Source organism: Numenius arquata, chromosome 16 (assembly GCF_964106895.1).
Source record: "Numenius arquata chromosome 16, bNumArq3.hap1.1, whole genome shotgun sequence".
Classification (NCBI taxonomy): Eukaryota; Metazoa; Chordata; class Aves; order Charadriiformes; family Scolopacidae; genus Numenius; species Numenius arquata.
In genome coordinates, this window is record NC_133591.1 from 4,591,670 (window position 1) to 4,609,682 (window position 18,013).

The following is an 18,013-nucleotide window of genomic DNA, read 5'->3' on the forward strand; positions in this document are numbered from 1 at the left end:
TCCATGTTTCTACACTACACACACATCTTTTGCAGACTTTCCTCTCAAAATCAGAACACTTATTGTGAAGTGGTGATAACAGAGTTCTTTCCCATGTGATGTCTTGCACCTGATGAGACAATCTGCGCAGATTTTTGAGTCCTTATATCACAGGGCAGTAAATGTTATACCTTCCTTTCTAACACAAGTTATAATGCAATTTGCTTTATAGTTATGAGATGCCTTGTTTGTCCTGAACGTAAATGACAGGCATAAAATGCCTCAGTTACAAGTACTGATGTTTATTCTATTGCCAAAAATAAAGCATGAGTCTTTACATAAAATCTTGGATTTGACCTCTGAGCTTGGTGTCCCAGCAGTTTAGAAGCACTGTGATCTCTGAACACATGCCACTACCAGGAATGAAAAACAGCAACAACTTTAAATCTAGATAAGAAATAAAGACATTTGTTTGTGATGGTCTAGAAGTAACTGATGAAACATTGGAAAAGTGATATATGGGTGAGGAACAACCCAGGAAGCACTAGGAAAGCTAGAAGCAAAGGCTTTTGAAAATGAGAGTTGTCTACAGTGCTTTACTAGGTGAGAAATGCATGTCTTGACTGCTGAAGGCACACGGACTCTTGCTTTATAAAGTAGTATAGACAGAAACACTGCCATTAACACCCTAGTGCTATTAATCATGGACCAACTTGTCCCCAGTGACATACTAGAATTACATCCTTGGGTGTGTTCTATTCCTGAACAGAGATTGGTGGGTTTTTTTGGTGGGTAACTACCTGACAGATACACCTACTCCTTAGTAAAGCCTGTTTAACAATACTCCTCCAGGCAGGGTTTTTCTTGGATTCTTGTTGCACATTTCAGGTGGCTGAAATCACTTGGCCCCCAGCCAGCACAAGTCTAAAAACAGCATGCAATAATCCCCCAAAAAAAAAGTGCCTGTCCTGCTCTAGCCTTGAGCTTTCCCACAAGAACCACCACAAGCAAAACTCTCTCTGCTCATGCTTGCTATTCTTAGCCTTGTGCAGTGCCAACAGCTCCAAATCACACCCAATGGGGAGGTCCCAGCATTATCAGAAAGGCACTCACACTCTGAACTGAAAACCATGTACTCCTGACAGCATCTCAAGAGTCTGTAGATTGCCTGAGACAAAGATCTCCAGCTCCCCCTGCTTGTTCATAGTCCTTCCCCACTGGGAGGACTGATTCTCACCACTCTGGTCCTGCTAGTGAGCACTGATGATTGAGGAGAGGCAAACTCCCATGCTTCCATCTGGACCAACGCTGTGGTTCACTTCAACAGCTGCTCCCTAGCTAACACTGTACTCTGTCTCAAAGAGTTTCAGGCACACCTAAGATGAACGTTAGAACGCATCCAAAGTATTAACAACTTTGGTATTACAAAGTGTGATGATGCACGGGCAGGCATGGTGATTTGTCCAGAGCAACCAGATGAGTCAATGACAGGGACAGATCTGCCAATCTCCATCCACACCATCTCCCTACCATCTCCTATTTTACTGTGGTCGAATGCTCTGAGGAGCAGAGTGAATCAGAACAGCATTAAGCATCAAAAACAAGGTTTCTATGGGGCAGGAGCACAGACCTCTAGTCATTCCATGAGCTGATGCATCTATACAGCCCAGCACAAATTTTACAAGGAGATATTCCCTTTCACAGGTCAGCTTTTCACACTCACAACCAAACTGCTTCCAATCCTCGCAGCAGGCCAGAGCGTCCCATTGAACAGTGTAGCCACACACCAGCGAATTCAGGGTTTCCTTGGATACCCTCAGGAAGCTCCATTTTTACTTATTATGTAAACCAAGGAAAGCAAGAAGGTGTCTCCCTCCTGCTATTCCCATTCAGAAAAGAAAAACATCACCCCTCCAGTGCTTCTCACCTGGGGTGATGAAGGCATTCTTTAACAATAAGGACACTGTTTCAGGCTTCGGAGCAGGCACTATTTTTTGTGACTGTTTGGGTCTTGTCCCAGCACTGGCCAGAGGAACAGCTTTGGGGAGTGCAAATGTCAGTTGGGACTGCATCTGGGGCCGGGGCTGCCCCTGCAGGACAGTAGTCTGGAAAGCCAGGTTACAAGGCACTCCTGCACTTGGCTGCTGCGTTGCCAGGACAAGGTTCTGGCTCTGGCTGAAGGTGGTGGCAGGGGCATTGTGGGTCAACGTAGCGGAAGCCGTGTGGGTGATAACTGTAGATTCACAGAGGCCAAACTTCTGGGTTTCTGGTGCAGGAAACGAAGCTGGTGGAGAGCTTACGTTAGAATTCAGAGGCACTGCAGGCAACGGGGACTGGTGCTGTTGTGTGGCAGGTTGAAGCAGTGGCAAAGGTGTCTGAAACACTGGCATAAAAGTTTGTGGCCCGCTGAGAGATGAGTCAGGAGTGAAGTCCGGTGGCTGGATGAAAGATCCCCCGCTTCTAATGTTGGAACACTGGTCAGTGCCAACATCGGGAATGACAGGAGAAGGTACTGAGGAAGTGATCAGTCCGTCACTGATGTTCCCTGCTGGAAGTGTGTTGGGCAACGAACCCGACGGCAGGACAGGAGACTGACAGAAAAGAAAAATATTACAGATTCAGACATGGCCCCTGAAACTCTTGTCTGAACACCTTCTGAGAAGGACATGGCTCACGTGCGAGAATCTTCACGGCATATATATGTCTGAAATGAGGCTGATTTAAACATTGAGAACCTCTCTTACCTGGGAAGAATGGCTGCTGCTATCTGTTGTAGCTGAGCTGACAGCAGACACAGGAGGGAAATAACTACTAGAACGACTGGGCGTGAATAAATCTGAAATATCAAAAGTCATCTATTAATTTTCTACTTTTTATACTGAAGGTACAGCATTGCTAGATACTAAAATTCACAGGAATATAAATATTATTTAGCAAATAACGAAACCACAAGATTTTTGCTTCTTACAACTGCTGCTGAGCAATGAATTGTTCTCTTCCAGGGAACTAATCTCTTCAGGGCAGACTCCTTTAACTTCCATGCAAGCTGGGCACAATACAAAAATCAGTCTGCTATTTAAGGTGCACCTACACACAGATAGCTAAGAGCTGATTCTCAGTGCAGTCGCACAAAATTCAGTTATCTGATGCAGACTGCACACAGGCCCAGCAAACAGATGTGACTTTTGACTTCCATGAAGATCCGTAACCATCAAAGTTCTCAGTAGTAGCTTAATGCCACATGTAATTCTTGTGAGTACCAGAAAATTTTCCAAGGCAAAGTGTTAAATCACTTCTTCACTAAGAAGTGCTAAATGGGAAAACCTTAGTGATTCTGTTGAGTTCACCTGTCCACATCTGACATACTATCTTTAATTACTCAATGACTTAAGGTCTAAATGCTATTCTTTTTAAAGGCAAATTAACAGCCAGGTTCAAACCTTGCAATAAACAATCCTAAAGTGACTCTCAAACCCAGGTAAGCAAAGGACTGTGGTCACAGTAACAAGGGAGTCTACCCACATATGCATCTGCTTGAAATAATAAACAATGAAAACATGCATCAAGTATTCTTCACCTTTCACTCAAATCTCCTGCCTTCTAAAGAGAGTAGATACCTGCAACATTTAATCTTCTGTTAAAAACTAGTTCATAAACCACTACAATTTGAAGAACTTATTGACTATATATAGGATTCTTACCCTGAAAAGGCTCAAAAGTATCCATAAAATCAAAATTTGGCTGGAGAGGAATAAGCCCGGGTTGAATCATGTCAGCATTTCCTAAATGTGCTGCCAAATTCAGGAGACAGATTAGATTAGATTAGCTTCACGTGACTCACACTGTAACAGCAGTAGGAATATAGCATTTGGCTAGAACACTAACTCACACTCCACAGCCAGGCTTGGCCAGGATGTTTACAGAAAAACTGCTGCTGAAATGAACTGAGCATCTGCTTTTCTTCAGAACTACAGCACAGTTCTGAAATCAAACCCATTGGGGAATGAAACTTTCAACTAGTGAAATGGAAGAGGTGAAACCTGAAGGCTCTAACTAACAACTGAGGATTGGTGAGCTTGGATAAGTACTGCTCCCAAACCTCCTGTTCTGCCCCTGCCGCACAATACATAAACTTGCTGGGAAGCACAACATGAACCACCACAGCTCATAGCACAGTATTTAAAAAAAAAGGAAAAAAAAAAACCCACAACCAAAAAAACCGCCATCATCCATTTCATTTTGCCTCAAGTACACTTCATGTAAAACACAGTTGCTCTGGAGTTGCTCAGACAGCTCAGACATCCACACAGCAAGGATGATGCATAGGGGACATCTGCTGTCCCGTTGGACAGCCAGAGCCTTCATTTAGAGAGCATTCAACAGAACTGTATAGCTCTTGGGAGTGTTTTTACAGGAGATGTGACTTGCAGTTGTTCTAAGGGACATATCCAGAGAAATATACACAAGCAATCCCTTAAAAATACACACATACATATATAAGCCTTGAGATAAATAACATCTTCACCACTGATAAAGATAAATACTGCTCATACAGATTTATTCAGAGCAACATTAGAGGACAAGGCTAGGAGCAGCATGCAAGCAGCTAAGACAGAAATTAAATTTGGATGAGTAACTGGGATTCCATAACCTATACAGCATAAGACAGCTACATGCTCTGACCTACTTTTATCTGTATCAGCAAAGTAAGATAAATTTCCTAGGCAAGACGAGAAAAGCAGCAAAGCAACAAACCAGACTTCTCCTAGAGGTTCCCACTGCAACACAGCTAATAGCCAACAAATACCTATGTCCCTGGAATTTGGCCAGGAAACGAGCTGATGTGAAGACAGCGTGGAGAACAGCGTGTCGGTGAACTCGGACATAAGCATATCTGCATCCAAGAGGCTGCCTTCCTCCATCGGGACGGGGGTTTCTCTGCCATACCTTCTTTTCTGCCAGAGAACCACATCATCATCCTGCCAAAGGAAAGGAAGAAAAGTCAGGCTGCCTAGACAATGCTAAAGCAGTCAGGCGCAGATAGTTAAAATGAAGGCTCTCATTTAGGAGCCATTCAAATGGACTGAAACAGATCAGTGGTACTTCTAATACAACAACAACTTCAGCTCACTGATTTGAGCAACAGAAAACCTCAGCAGAATACCATAATACTCTGGGAAAGGTTTTTGCCCAAAACACAGATGTGACTAGAAGGACATAGAACAAAATAACTTTGCCAACACTTTATAGTTTCATTGATTACACACATATTTTTGCAGTTTAACGATCCCTTGGTTTGAATAAAGATTTAAAAATAACATGCACAGCAAAAACTCATAGCAAACAACTCATATCTTGAAGTGTATCTGAATCTCTGAAATGTAGTTAAGTGTAATTGTAATCTGACTTTGCACAAGGTATGTTGATATTCTTGTGGGCACTTTTAGCCCATGAAAAATACAACATGATGTGACTTGGCTTTCCCGTCCTTCTCTACAGGCTAAGCTAAATTGCATTGCAGACTGAAAGCACACCCAGTCGGGTTCTTGGGGCTGAGCCAATGTGCAGCTGCAACTACACCAACACACCACGATGGTGCATTGGAGCTCACGGCCAAAGCAGCTGAGAATTTTGTGAAACTCGAACAGATACAGATTTACGCTTAGCTCCAAAAAGAAAAAAAAAAACAAAACATCAGAACAGCGCTTCCCATCATCAGTTTATATGCCCAAAGTAGGTTTGATGGCTTTAGGGGGCCTACTAAAAGGTGATACTATTGTTCCTTTAAACATTTTGCCTTTTTTAGGATCCCAGCACATTATCTGTCCATGCTGTGGGCAGCAGGAAGATTTGCAACATGTAGCAGCCACATCTTCACAGATCCAGTTACACAAGCAAGGCAGTAGTGCCAGCTACGACTCAGTAACAAGATAAAACAACGTGCCAGCCCTCAAAGAGATTGATCTTTCTGGCCACCTAATACTAATTTTCATTTCTTCTGTCACAGCACTTTACATTCAACCTCTCCTCCATCCAATTTAAGCTACAAGTCTTACATTGCTCTCTAAGGCGCAGAAACATTAAGGTGTCTAACCTTAATTAAGAATTAAGCAAGATGCTTGTCTTCAGATTTTAATCAATGCAAGCTACTGCACGTTATGGCTTTGTTCCTAATTGCAGCTTCTACAAGCATGAATGCTGCCACTTATCAGCAATATTACCTACCCTGACCAAACTTGAAAGATCTTCATCTTTATGTTTCTGTAACTGCAAAAGGAAAGCAAAACAGATGTTAAAAGTCAGAATAGGTCCTATACATGCCAGTAGAAGACCTAATTTTGCAAAACTTTTAAGACCCAATCATACACAATGACTCCTGGTACAATAATTTTTAGTTAAGTGAGACTAATCAGATGAGTATGCTTGTACTAGCTTTTCATCTGTTTTAAATATTTTGCCCGCTAACAAAAGGGACATCAAAACTCAAAAAGCAACAATATACTGATCAAGTTCAAGTAAGACACATTCACTATGTGAACCAACAGACCCTTTTCTTGAAGTATGTTCTCCACTTGTGGTATTCCCTGATGACTATTTCAATTCTTCGTTTCCAGTATTTCCCTTCTGTTGCAATGGCCTGAGAACACAAACACATACCACGAATTACACGGAATCACATGACTGAACATTCAATAAACTTCCAAGCAAATATTCAGGCAGAAAAAATGCAAAAGAAAGCATGCTAATTCTGTTTGAGTTCATGTATCAGCAGCCCACACTGTCCCAGAGTTCAGCTATTACAGAGCAAATTCGACAGTTCTAACTTCATCTTTCCCACAATAAACACACAAGAGATGACATCTGACTGCACTGTCAGCATCTCCCCCATCAGCTCAACCATAACCAATAGTTTAAAAAGGTAAAAAAAAAAAAACCCAAACCTTTAAAATTAATTTACTAAAATATAATGTATAAAGCATACGACATCCTGTTCTGCAGAAAACAGCCAAAGAGAATTTCACAAGGTTACAAGAACATGCACACACATACACAAAAGCTGTTAAGAATGACACGCAGCAATAGAAATCTGATGTCCATCTCAGGGAGAAGCACAACCTTGCAGGCCACATACTAACAGCAACAGAAAGATCAGAACAATGCGGGTCTTCGATGTATCACAGACAGCAGCATGTAAATTGGGGACAGCAGACGAACAAGAGCCTTAACACAACTTCCTTGTGTTCGAGGGTCATTTTTCAACACCAACATCAACACTGGTCTTTCAAAAACTGAGACAGTTCCACAAACTCATCTGGAACTCCTTTGAGTTATAAATTATTCTAAGGCCTCGCTGGTTTTCTGCAAGGAGCCAGAGGGCAGACGTTAGCTTTCATTTATGTTTACAAGTGCATAGAGAGGAAAGCATGCATCTTTTTGTGAAGTTACCTTGACAGAGAAAAAGAAATTGCTTGTTGTCTTGAAACGACACCGCATCAATTAAATAAAATACAGAAAACTCTCACAGGGTCACTTAGATTCAGTCCTGAAAACAGTCTTCACAGATTTCCCACTGACTGGGGCAATCTCCAGCCAGAAGAGAGCAGTGGCTGTCAAAAACCTTAACTATTCAAATTGCACTTCTATGGCTTATGTTTCACTAAACTATAACACAGACATAAGTTACATAGGTGATAAATGTCTTTCCAGTTGCACCTTGATTATCTCAATAGAATAAAGTTACAAAAATGGGTTCAATCTGCTTTTATCAATGGCTCCTTCCAAATAAAGACAACAGAGCAAGGAATTGCTATGCTGCTCTTATATTTAGTGGACTAGAAAAATCTTGTTATAAACTCTAGAGCTTATTAGTCTGCTCCTCACGTTTTACATACCTCTGGCCGACGATGTTCATCGACATCAACAGAGCCGTCCAGTGGAGTCACAAAGTGGCACACTGGATTCTTGCGCTTCTCCAAGTCTGAAACATGAATGAAAATGTGAGAGCTCTGCCACTTCAATGGCAAGATGTGAAAAAAAATCTACCCAGGGTTTCTTCCAGATAACCAATGGGAAATGGAGAGATCTCAGGCTGTGCTTGGACTGCTCAGTACATCTGCTCTGATCACATCGATGGTTCTGTGTGGACATCTCTAAGAAAGCACTGATCCAATGGCACTACCGTGACAGCCTTCAACATCTGGGCCTTCAGCAGATTTTTGGGCTTTTCATTAGGAAGTAATTTCAATTCTCTTACTTCTTACATATGTGTCTCTTGGAAAATATTTTATAGCGAGTGACACAGTCAAGCATGATACTTACACTGCATGTACCATGCCCTCCAGATGGCGTTATTGAGACGGATTTTATCCCTCCACTGAAGTTTCAAGCCTTTAAAATTTTTCCATTTTGGTGAGACCAGCTTTCCGCTGTAACAAAACAGACAACAAATCATTCTGATTTCAGTTTTTCTCTAGCCACTCCTTTCAAGACAAAGCATCCCCCTAAAACTGCCAACTGTCAACAGAAAAAACATACAACAAGCCACACTTGGCCAGTGACAACTTTTGCCATATAGTGTCCACGATGTACTGTTCTACATGCCAGAGATGAGTCTAGTTTTCAAGACTCCTTTACATTCTCATCTGCCTTCTAACAACATTCACAACTGGCCTCACAAGTATCTTCAGCAGGTCAGAAACTCATTTCACCCACACTTTTCTCCTTGCCAGTATCCCATGTTCTCTAACACCAGCCTATGACTTTCCATCAACTAAGAGCAAGATTGCTCAAAATTAAGCCCAAAACCTGGCCTAGAGGTTTTCACACATTTGGCAACATATAGTTTTGTCTTGGATTTTGCTGAGGAGCTGGATGAAGTCAACACAAGTTCACTTCTACAGTTCCATTCGATTTTCCAGTCTGGTAACACTGGAAAGGAAGAACAAAATGCCAGTTCTGGCCCAAGAGAAAACATTATCCACCAATTCGACAATGCTGGTAAACACAGCTGGGTGTACAGGATCACCAGCAGACTAGAAATAGTAACTTTTCTCCAAGGAAAGGAAAGGCTGGAAAGAGAAATGGCTTATGTATGAACGATCTTGGGAGGTGGGAGGGAGATGGAAAGAAAAAGGAAAAAGCAACAGGGATTCCAGTAAACACTGTATCAACACAAACTACCCAGCCCTTAAAACACACTTTCATGAATCATTAATCCATACTACTGACAGAGTAAAGGAAGTAGGAAATAGTCACAACGTAGTAAATTTCAAGCCACAAATTAAAGTATAGGCGTTGTGTCTATCCCAGGTTCTCCCTCTCATTTTCTGTAGTTCAGGCTCTGGTACAGCCTTTAGGCCTTTGGTGCTTGAGAAGAAGTAATGTACAAACAGAATTTGGTACACAAAATAAAACATTGGCTCCCTTTAAGGCAAGTAGACCTGCTGGAGCAAGCAACTTCACTGACTGGAAGTAATAGTAGGTCATGTAAACTATAGCAAGAAATAGGAAAACCAATTATTAATGTACTTGTGTTATTCTCTGTAGCTGTGCTCTAAGACGCTCAGTACAAACACACTTTGTATCTTCACTGAAGTCTAGGAAAGCCATTCTGGATTTCGTTTATTTTTGCTAGAGCACCCATATGCCCCTCTTCGAAATACATCTCCTAAACCTCCACTTCTAAATTTCAAGACTCTCCCAGTTTATGGAAAGGTCTCCAAATTAAGTATTTGATCTCGCTGTTACCCAGCTGCTGTGGGTCAGGGCAGACTGTGGATCTTCATCTGTTTAATATTTTGTCCATCTCTGCAAACTCTCTCATCACCTTTAGTGCTCACTGCACAGCCAGCTCTGCCTCAAAATCATTGTGTACCTTGTCTTATCATACCTTCTAAATCCAGATTAAAGCACAGCTTTTTCCGTTTCTCATATGTACGTTAAGAGTTCAGAGACAGGAGATTAACATGCTGATGCACCACAAACACTGACAAAATGCCTACACGCCTCTGACTAAGAAATCTGTCAACTTAATGTTCATCTCTTCATATCTCTGTGTGACTGGACAGTTTGCCAAAGCAACAAAACTCTAATAATCTTCACTCAGAAGGACAAGAACAAATGCTTTTCAAAAAAAAAAAACCAAACCAAAACCAACTAAAAGGAACTGCAATTAATTCTTGTACACTCCTTGCATCTTCAAAGAGCCAATTAAAACTGGAATTAAAACACAAATAGTTTAAAACATTTTGTATTACATTCTTACAAAATGCTAAACAACAGTAGTGCATCAAAAGAAGGAAGTGATTAAGAACCTATTCTTAAAATAATTATTATTTTTAGTTCCCATGGGAGCAAAGCACAAGTCCAGCTTGAGGTCGTAAGTGAAATGACTTTAGCCTCAGTGGAGAGGAATCAGCATGAAGCTGACAACAATATTTAGACATTATTCTAAATTCCAAAGTCAATGGAAAGTCAACTACTTTGAACAACACTGTGACTGAGAGCAGCTGCCTAACTGAAACCCATCTCAGATTTTAAAGCCGCAAAACAGAAACAAAAAAAAAACCAAAATGGAGACACCCACTGGCTGCTGCTCCTGCCAGCTCTGTCTCCTAAGACCACACCGATTCCCTACAAGAAACGCAGAGCAACTTGCCGACCAGCCAGACGGTCACAATGTACCTGCGAGCATAAAACGTCAGTGCACACATGGTCCTCGCTCCTTCTACAACGGCTGCTGGAACTCTGCAGGAGTTCCTGGTTCCAAAGAGGGCAGGAGGAGGCTTGGACCAAACACTCCATGGTACAAGCCGGGACAGCTGCATCCACACCAGCCGGTGGCATGACCTCGAGGATGTCGGTGCTGCACAGACGTGCTCAAGAAGAGGAACGCAGAGGGAACTAGGCTCTTGGTTGCATTCTGCAGGGTTCCTTGCTGCCAGGAGCACAGCCTGTGCTACCCAGGATGTGCCGGCTCGTGTAAGCAATGCTGGAGGAATATGTGACTTTCCTATCTTCATCGCTATCAAACACAGATCAAATCCAAGTGGCTGAAAACCATCTGGTGGATAATGTGCAATACATTCCAGCAGCTCAGTTCAGTCTCCCATGTAGAAATCTCCACCTCCTGAGACCAAACGTCCTCAAGTGATTTGATCACAGCAAACCAACTAAAAAAGCTTCAGCTGAACAGCCAACAGAGCTGGAACTCCCCTTGGACACAGGGGCCCCCGATGTGCTTTGGAGGAGTCACAAGTTGTTTTCAGAAGAGAAGCTGCAGACAATCGAGGCTGGTGCTTCCATATGCTGCAGCTTTCCCCTAGGAGTCCCAGATATGCCAAGTGAGGTTGGATTCCATTCCCAAGTATTTTTTAAATATTTTTTCCCAGCTCAAGAACTACCTCAGGCAACTGAGATCCAAGCAGGCAGACAGATAACACAGCGCTGATCTGTCAGAGTAATACAATTCTCTCCATTTTTAAAATTCCAGTGAAAGCAGCTGTTTCAAAAACAGTTACAAACCTTCAAACACCAGAAGATTTGCAGCAAAGTACACGAAACAGGTGTCAATTGTGAGAGTCGATTCCCTTATACACGTCCGATTTTTAAATTTTTCTTCAATCGACTGAAATGTAATTAGGGAGAAGATACTTATTCTAACATCGTACAACACAGATTTTATTCTGGCAATGTCCATTTTTATGCAAAGTTTTGCCTCTGAGAATGTCATAATTTTCTTCTATGTTAATAACACCCAAACTAAAGCACTTCAGGCAAACAGTACCTATGGAGGTTTCTTCCTTTCTCATCTCCATAGATTTTTTTAAAAAGCTGTATATTAAAGGGTTGCCTTCCCCTGGTGTGTATCAATTAACAGCATTTTAAGTGTATGGCTGACAAATATTATCTTAAAGAGCAGTTAATGAATGGTCTTACAGGATATTTCAGCGATGCTTTTGACCCAGGAGGGACAAGGCAAATGGGCGACCTTCTTCCTTAGTACGGGGCACGTGAGACGCCATTCACAGCTGTTAGGATGACTTCAAATTTAAACCAGTAGCTCTCTAACACTGGAAAACCATTCTATCAATAAACTCAATGGAAAAACTCCTGCCGACATCACTAGAGGCATGGTCAAGCTCTGATAGTAGATGACTCGCAACAGAAGAATCCCCTGTTCTCCTCCCTTAAATCAAGAGGATTTTAAGATTGACTTTCGTCAGCAGAAAACCACGTGACACAACCACCCTCTGGATTTGGACAGAAATGGACACTTATTTGTGTGCAAACCCACAAGTAGTTTGGGGTTTTTTTTTTCATTACTAATTAGCATTAAGAAACACCAGCATTTTAAGAAACACTGATTTCTACAAAGAGCACTGAAGGAGCAGAGAAGGAAAGCTTTAAATATTAAGATAAATTCCACCCAAAACAAGACAATCTCAGAAGGCTGATCTGGTCTGCTTACATAGCCTCTATTTAATAGGTGGTTTGAATACATGTTGATTAAATAAAACTCTGTAGTATAGGAGAACTTTTTTTTTTTATATACAGCTCACGCTTTATCAAACTGTTTTTAATTCAACTTGCAGTTCCTCATTTTTTATCTACCTCAGAAACGGTCAAAACAGTACCAGATCATTATGTTTCAAATCCTTTTCTAATAGAAGACAATAGAGAAGACTTTGCTTTAAACACCCGTCTGAAAAATCCCCTTCCCCCATTCAGAAAAAAATTAAGTTAATTCTCCACACCATGACAGGTAAACGTTGCTGAGCAAGGAATTTCAGCTGCCAAGCTCTCTTGCGATTGTAGAGAACTAAATGCTGCACAAAATAAGAGGTCTTTAAAATACCCTGTGAAGGAAGAAATGTATGATCACTTGTTTAAAAATAAGGAAACAGTGAGACTGAATTACATGCCCATGGCTACGAAGTGTGTGAGCAACAGCACTAGAAGTGGGACACATTGTTTTGACATTCCACCACGCTCTACATATCGAACCCTCATTTCCACCCTCTCATCTTTCACTTGTTTTGATACGCAGGGACAAGGAAAATCTCTGGCTAGAGTTGGCTCTCCAGCTCAGGAGAAGTTATTTTTTGCTTTTGCACTCAGATAGCACCTGGCCTAGATCTATCGTACATGGAATTTAAACATAAACCTCTGAGCGCCGTGACTTAGATTCCATAGGCCTGACCCTGCTGCCCAAATATATATTCTCAGCAAACACAGCAAAGATACCCTGAAAAGCAGCTACTGCGGACCTGCAGGAATCACTTCTCATACAGATCATAGGGGTCTTGTATAGTTGTAAGCAATTTATTTTGTTTTCAAACATGAATTTTGTAAATTTAGTTTACAGCAACAAGCTACAGAAACGTATTGCATTTTCCTGTTTAGTTAACAGATTCCCACTGCCCTTGTGCTACAAGACCTTTTTCTTGCCTTGTTAACTCCTGCCTCAAAACCCACTTCCTCTGTGCCTTCCCCCCCCCCATCCCTTCCTGTACATGACAATGCAATTTTTTGAGGTAGACTACGATTTTACTGTTTATTGTAGATGATGGTAATGAGGCTCTTAATTTAAGCAATAGAAAAAGAAGCTGATTTGATATTACAGTAGCTAAATAGATTAGCTTTTTCAGCAACACAGCAAAGGAACTTTTTGGCTTCTCCCCAGCATTTCTTTTTTGAAGGCGTGGTTTTAGTTTGTTTTTTAATCTCCAAACTGTTTTGTTGGGGAGTTGGGCTTGTCAGCTCAGCTCTCCAAGAGCCAAAACTAACAGTATTTCCCTAAACAAAGGTTCATTCAGAGAATCAGATTATATGCATTGTGTGCTGGAGCAAAGAGGCAGGCAAGTGAAACAAAAACATTTCTACAGTGAGTGAATGTGTGTAGGACTTGCGAGAAGGCCACGCTTTAGCATCTTATATTCGTACCTACAAAGTTAAGCTGCAGCCCTAGGATACTAATCCCAGACAGAGCTAATTTTAAAAGCAAAGCATTAGGGCAGCTCACTTTCTCGGTTACCTAGCTCATACTCCTTACCTGAAATCCTCCCGCAGTAGTGGACTCCAGCTTTGTGGAAGGATGTTACATGGCCCACACTCCACAAACAACAGTAGGGAGCTTTGTGCTGAAGTTACACCAAACATTTTAAAACAATCAAACCCTCCCCACTGTTTGATTCATCTCCTTTTAAAAATAATACTTCAATCTTGAAGACAGAGATACTGGAATGGTCAAACATTTTTCCTCTATGGCGAGCATTATATATTAAGAAGTGTTAGAAAAATAAAAAACAAAAATCAAAGTTATCTACTAGCAAACTGGAATTGCAACACCTGCCAAGGACACGTTATCTAGACTGATTTAACGCAGGAAGGCTGAGGTATGCACCTCCTGAAAAGAAACAGGAAAGTTAAAGATCAGTCATACACCAGAGGCAAGCATTCCTGCCCCAACGAATGCACTATAAACCTTCACTTATTTATTTTCCAGGTTGAAGATTATTTTAAGCAAAGTTTGGATGTTTAACTTAATTTGCATAAATGAAGGTTTGCGTTTGGGCTCTTGCTCTGATAAAGATTGTGTCTACACTGGCGACTCATGAATGGACCCAGTAAGTGTCGTGGCACGCTGAGCACTACCCTGCAAGGGGCCTGGCTTATGCCAGCAGACCTGTATTTGCCAAGGCAACCTACTGCAGCTGCCTCAGAGAAAAGCAAGAGCTGAAAAACTCACATTTTGAGAGTATTACCGCACCTACACTGACAGCTTTTTATACCACCATGATGTCAATCAAGGAAAGGAGCTTCACACTGTAGTTTTAGCCAAACGTAATATGGCCAAGAGCTTCTGTATGAAGAGGAAAGCTGGCAAACAGCTGGAAACAACCACTGGAGAAAGGATTTCATCAGAAACAGGTTTCATGCAAGTTACAAAAGGGTGAAAAGAGCACTAAAACATAAAGAGAACATAAAGAGCAGTATAAATATCAAGGAGACTTGGCGGCTATAGTGTCCTTCAGCCAGCGTCTATTTAAAGACTCAGAATACTTAGACAGTTTCTCATTTCCAGCCAGAAATCAAAGGATATTTCTAAAAACGTTCCTGCTTTTCTGACATTTGTCCAACACTGACTCACTGTACTACAGAGCTGAAACAGCAAGAAAGCAGGAAAAGCTTCCTAAGTTACGTCAACAATACTTCAGTCAAAAGGCTGAGAAATAGGCCTCACTATCACCATCTACCCCTGCTTACTCTTGACCAAAACTTCCTCTTCATCCCTGCTGTACTGAAATGCGCCCATCTACAAAAGTCATGTACTTTTTAAACAATAAAACTTTATAAAATGTCACATACTTCAACTGCTAAAAATCAAGATCTTCTTCAAAGAACCACCAGATATCACCATGAAAAAAAGAGACCGATATACAGAACTTACACAGTGCTTTGAGATCCAGGGTCAGAGGTAAGTACCACTACTTTCATTTGCCCAAATCTGAAATGCCAAGATGGAGAGCAGGTGCCCATGGCCACGAAGTATGTCGGTGGCAAAGCGAGGACAGAATGCCAGTGATCAATCATACCCCAGCCACATGCCCCATAGTAGAAACATTACTAGCAAAAGTAAGTTTTAGCAAGGATTAGATTTACATATGTCAATTTACACATTCCCCAGCATGAGAATGATTTATGAGATATCTTAATATGCTCAGTATGAAAATGGTATAGAGGTAACACTGTAAGATTTAAGATGACCTGCACCTGCATTATCATTTGTTTTGGCATTGCTGTTTCAGAGTCTTACTTTTTCTGCCACTGGGTAGAGAATTCAAAACAACAGAGAATCCATTTTTATCTGAGTGGTAAAAGTTTACAAATAAACATTAAAAGAACACATCTGTTGGTCAGATTTCATGTAGATAAAAACATCAGATCTCTTCAACCTTCCTTTAGAAGAAAATGTCATTGTAAACATCAGCAGCAGCTAAGAATATTACAGTTGAGTTACAAAACTTTTGCAGTAATATAGGCCTATTATTTAAAAAATAAACCACACAGGAAATTGTTCTGATTTTTGTTTAAATAAACACTGCAACCCAGAGTTTCTAGTCTGGTATAAAATGTTGAGAGACACAATCTGTCATTTTATTACTGGCAGATTAGATGTAGACGTGGCGAGCATACAAAACGAAGATTATCACAATTTCTAAGTATTCAGTTGAAAAAAATAAAATGTTCCTTTGAGGCAAGGACCAGTGGTTCAAGTGTGAACTTGAACCTACACTGTACAGATTTAACACGTACTCTATACAGGGGAGTTCAAATCTCAGTTGGAACTGACTGCCAATGCATGTTTAATATTATCATTTAATCCTACATAAAATGCAAACTATGGCAGCATACACAATCACTATGAAAGGCAGGAAGCATCTGAATTTATATGTAGGTATCTTTGCACATTTCTTATGATGAAAAGATTTTATTACAGGATCACAAGCAATCTGTCCACATCCTAAGCCTCTGTGTACAGAATAGATGGTAAACAGCACATCCTGAATATTTAGCACTGTCATTGGTGACCTCTTACGCTGTTTGCTTTTCAGTGCTCATGCCTTGATTTATAGATTATTACTTAGGATTAACAAATTCCTCACAAGCTTTTCTACGGTGCTCTCACCTCATTTTGCAGGTGGGAAAATGAGGCATAGACATATTAACATTTCATTATCCACTTCTCTGATCTGGCCATCGTGAGATGAAATGCCTGCATTTGCTCGCAAAATCGCATCCAGTTCTCTTTCCTGATCTCTCACCATGCTAGATGGACCTCCAGTCAATGCTCTCAGCACCTCTCAACCAGCTTGAGAACTTTCATTTAGGGAACACATGCCCTATTCTTTGCCTGAAAGGAGAAGAGAAACACCAACTTTAAGGTACCATGCGACTTTGTAATATGCAATGGTGCACCAGTGACTAACACCGTGATCAGCAGCAGTGAGGGCTGTGAGATTTATCAGATTTTCTTTGCTGCACCATCTTTACCAACAGCTAGCTTTCCCCCTCCCTCGCAGCTGCAATACTTGCCTTTTAGAAAGCGGCCACTGCACTCCATGCACCCCTTCTACTCTCCATCACTTCCTTCTCTTCATCTCACATTTCTCCTGCTCAAACCACGTTTAGAGGATCTTGGTGAGGAAAGGGAAACATTATATATCTAACAATGTTGCAGGTGGCGTAGCAAGGATATCATGATGAGTTCTAGTGTGATCTTTTCTTACAACATCTCTGCTAGGAGGTGGAGGAGCTCTCCTAGTGCTATCAACTGTGATGATGATCAACACCTTGTATTGACAAACATATCAACAAAGTAATTCACACCAGGTCAATACATCTGGTTTTCCTTGAAGTGTTTCTTGCGCTCTCTCATTCATGGTGAAAAGAAACGTCATTTTCAGAGCAGCTTCAATATACAGGGAAGTGATCCTACTCGCTTGTTTCACAGTCTTTTGAAATTTTCCACTTCTTCCTAAAACTTGATTTCTGCCACTGGCTTTTGCTCAAACCTCTCAGAATCAGAATATTCATTACAAGAGCTGTTTTCCAAGACAGATGGTCAGGAGCTGATACAGTTGTTCAGAGCACCTTCCTTCTCATATAAAAGGATGGCTGTCAGCAAGGACTGTCCAGTACAGAGCTACGAACATGTCAGGGTCCTTTTGGATGTTGAGGTCATCACCTACATTAATAAACTGATTAAGATGTGATGATCCGGGACCTTGTTCTAAGCACCTAAATTATGCTTCAAAGACTTTTCACACACAGAGCTTCTGAAAAACCCAAACAAAGGGTATCAGCGTGGCAGATCAGCACAGCCCTCTGAGCTGCGCACATACCGACAGGAACCCAGAGCTGTTTACCACGCTCAGCAGCAACCTGAAACCAGCCCTTCTGCCACAGAGGATCGTGTAACCTTCCCTGCACAACATTACCAGCCTATAAATATACCGCGAGACTTCAGGGA

At 41.3% G+C, this 18,013-nt stretch overlaps 1 protein-coding gene across 1 annotated transcript in view; it reads right to left on the bottom strand.

The window, feature by feature from the left end:
* Positions 1–18,013, bottom strand: part of MLXIP (MLX interacting protein) — a 52,716-nt gene that overhangs the window by 17,364 nt on the left and 17,339 nt on the right. The window contains exons 2-9 of the mRNA XM_074159533.1: positions 8,299–8,405; positions 7,872–7,957; positions 6,527–6,616; positions 6,205–6,246; positions 4,787–4,958; positions 3,681–3,770; positions 2,724–2,815; positions 1,907–2,570 (exon numbers count right to left, since the gene is read on the bottom strand). Coding sequence (XP_074015634.1) covers positions 1,907–2,570; positions 2,724–2,815; positions 3,681–3,770; positions 4,787–4,958; positions 6,205–6,246; positions 6,527–6,616; positions 7,872–7,957; positions 8,299–8,405 — 1,343 coding nt within the window. The remainder of the gene's footprint in view (positions 1–1,906; positions 2,571–2,723; positions 2,816–3,680; positions 3,771–4,786; positions 4,959–6,204; positions 6,247–6,526; positions 6,617–7,871; positions 7,958–8,298; positions 8,406–18,013) is intronic.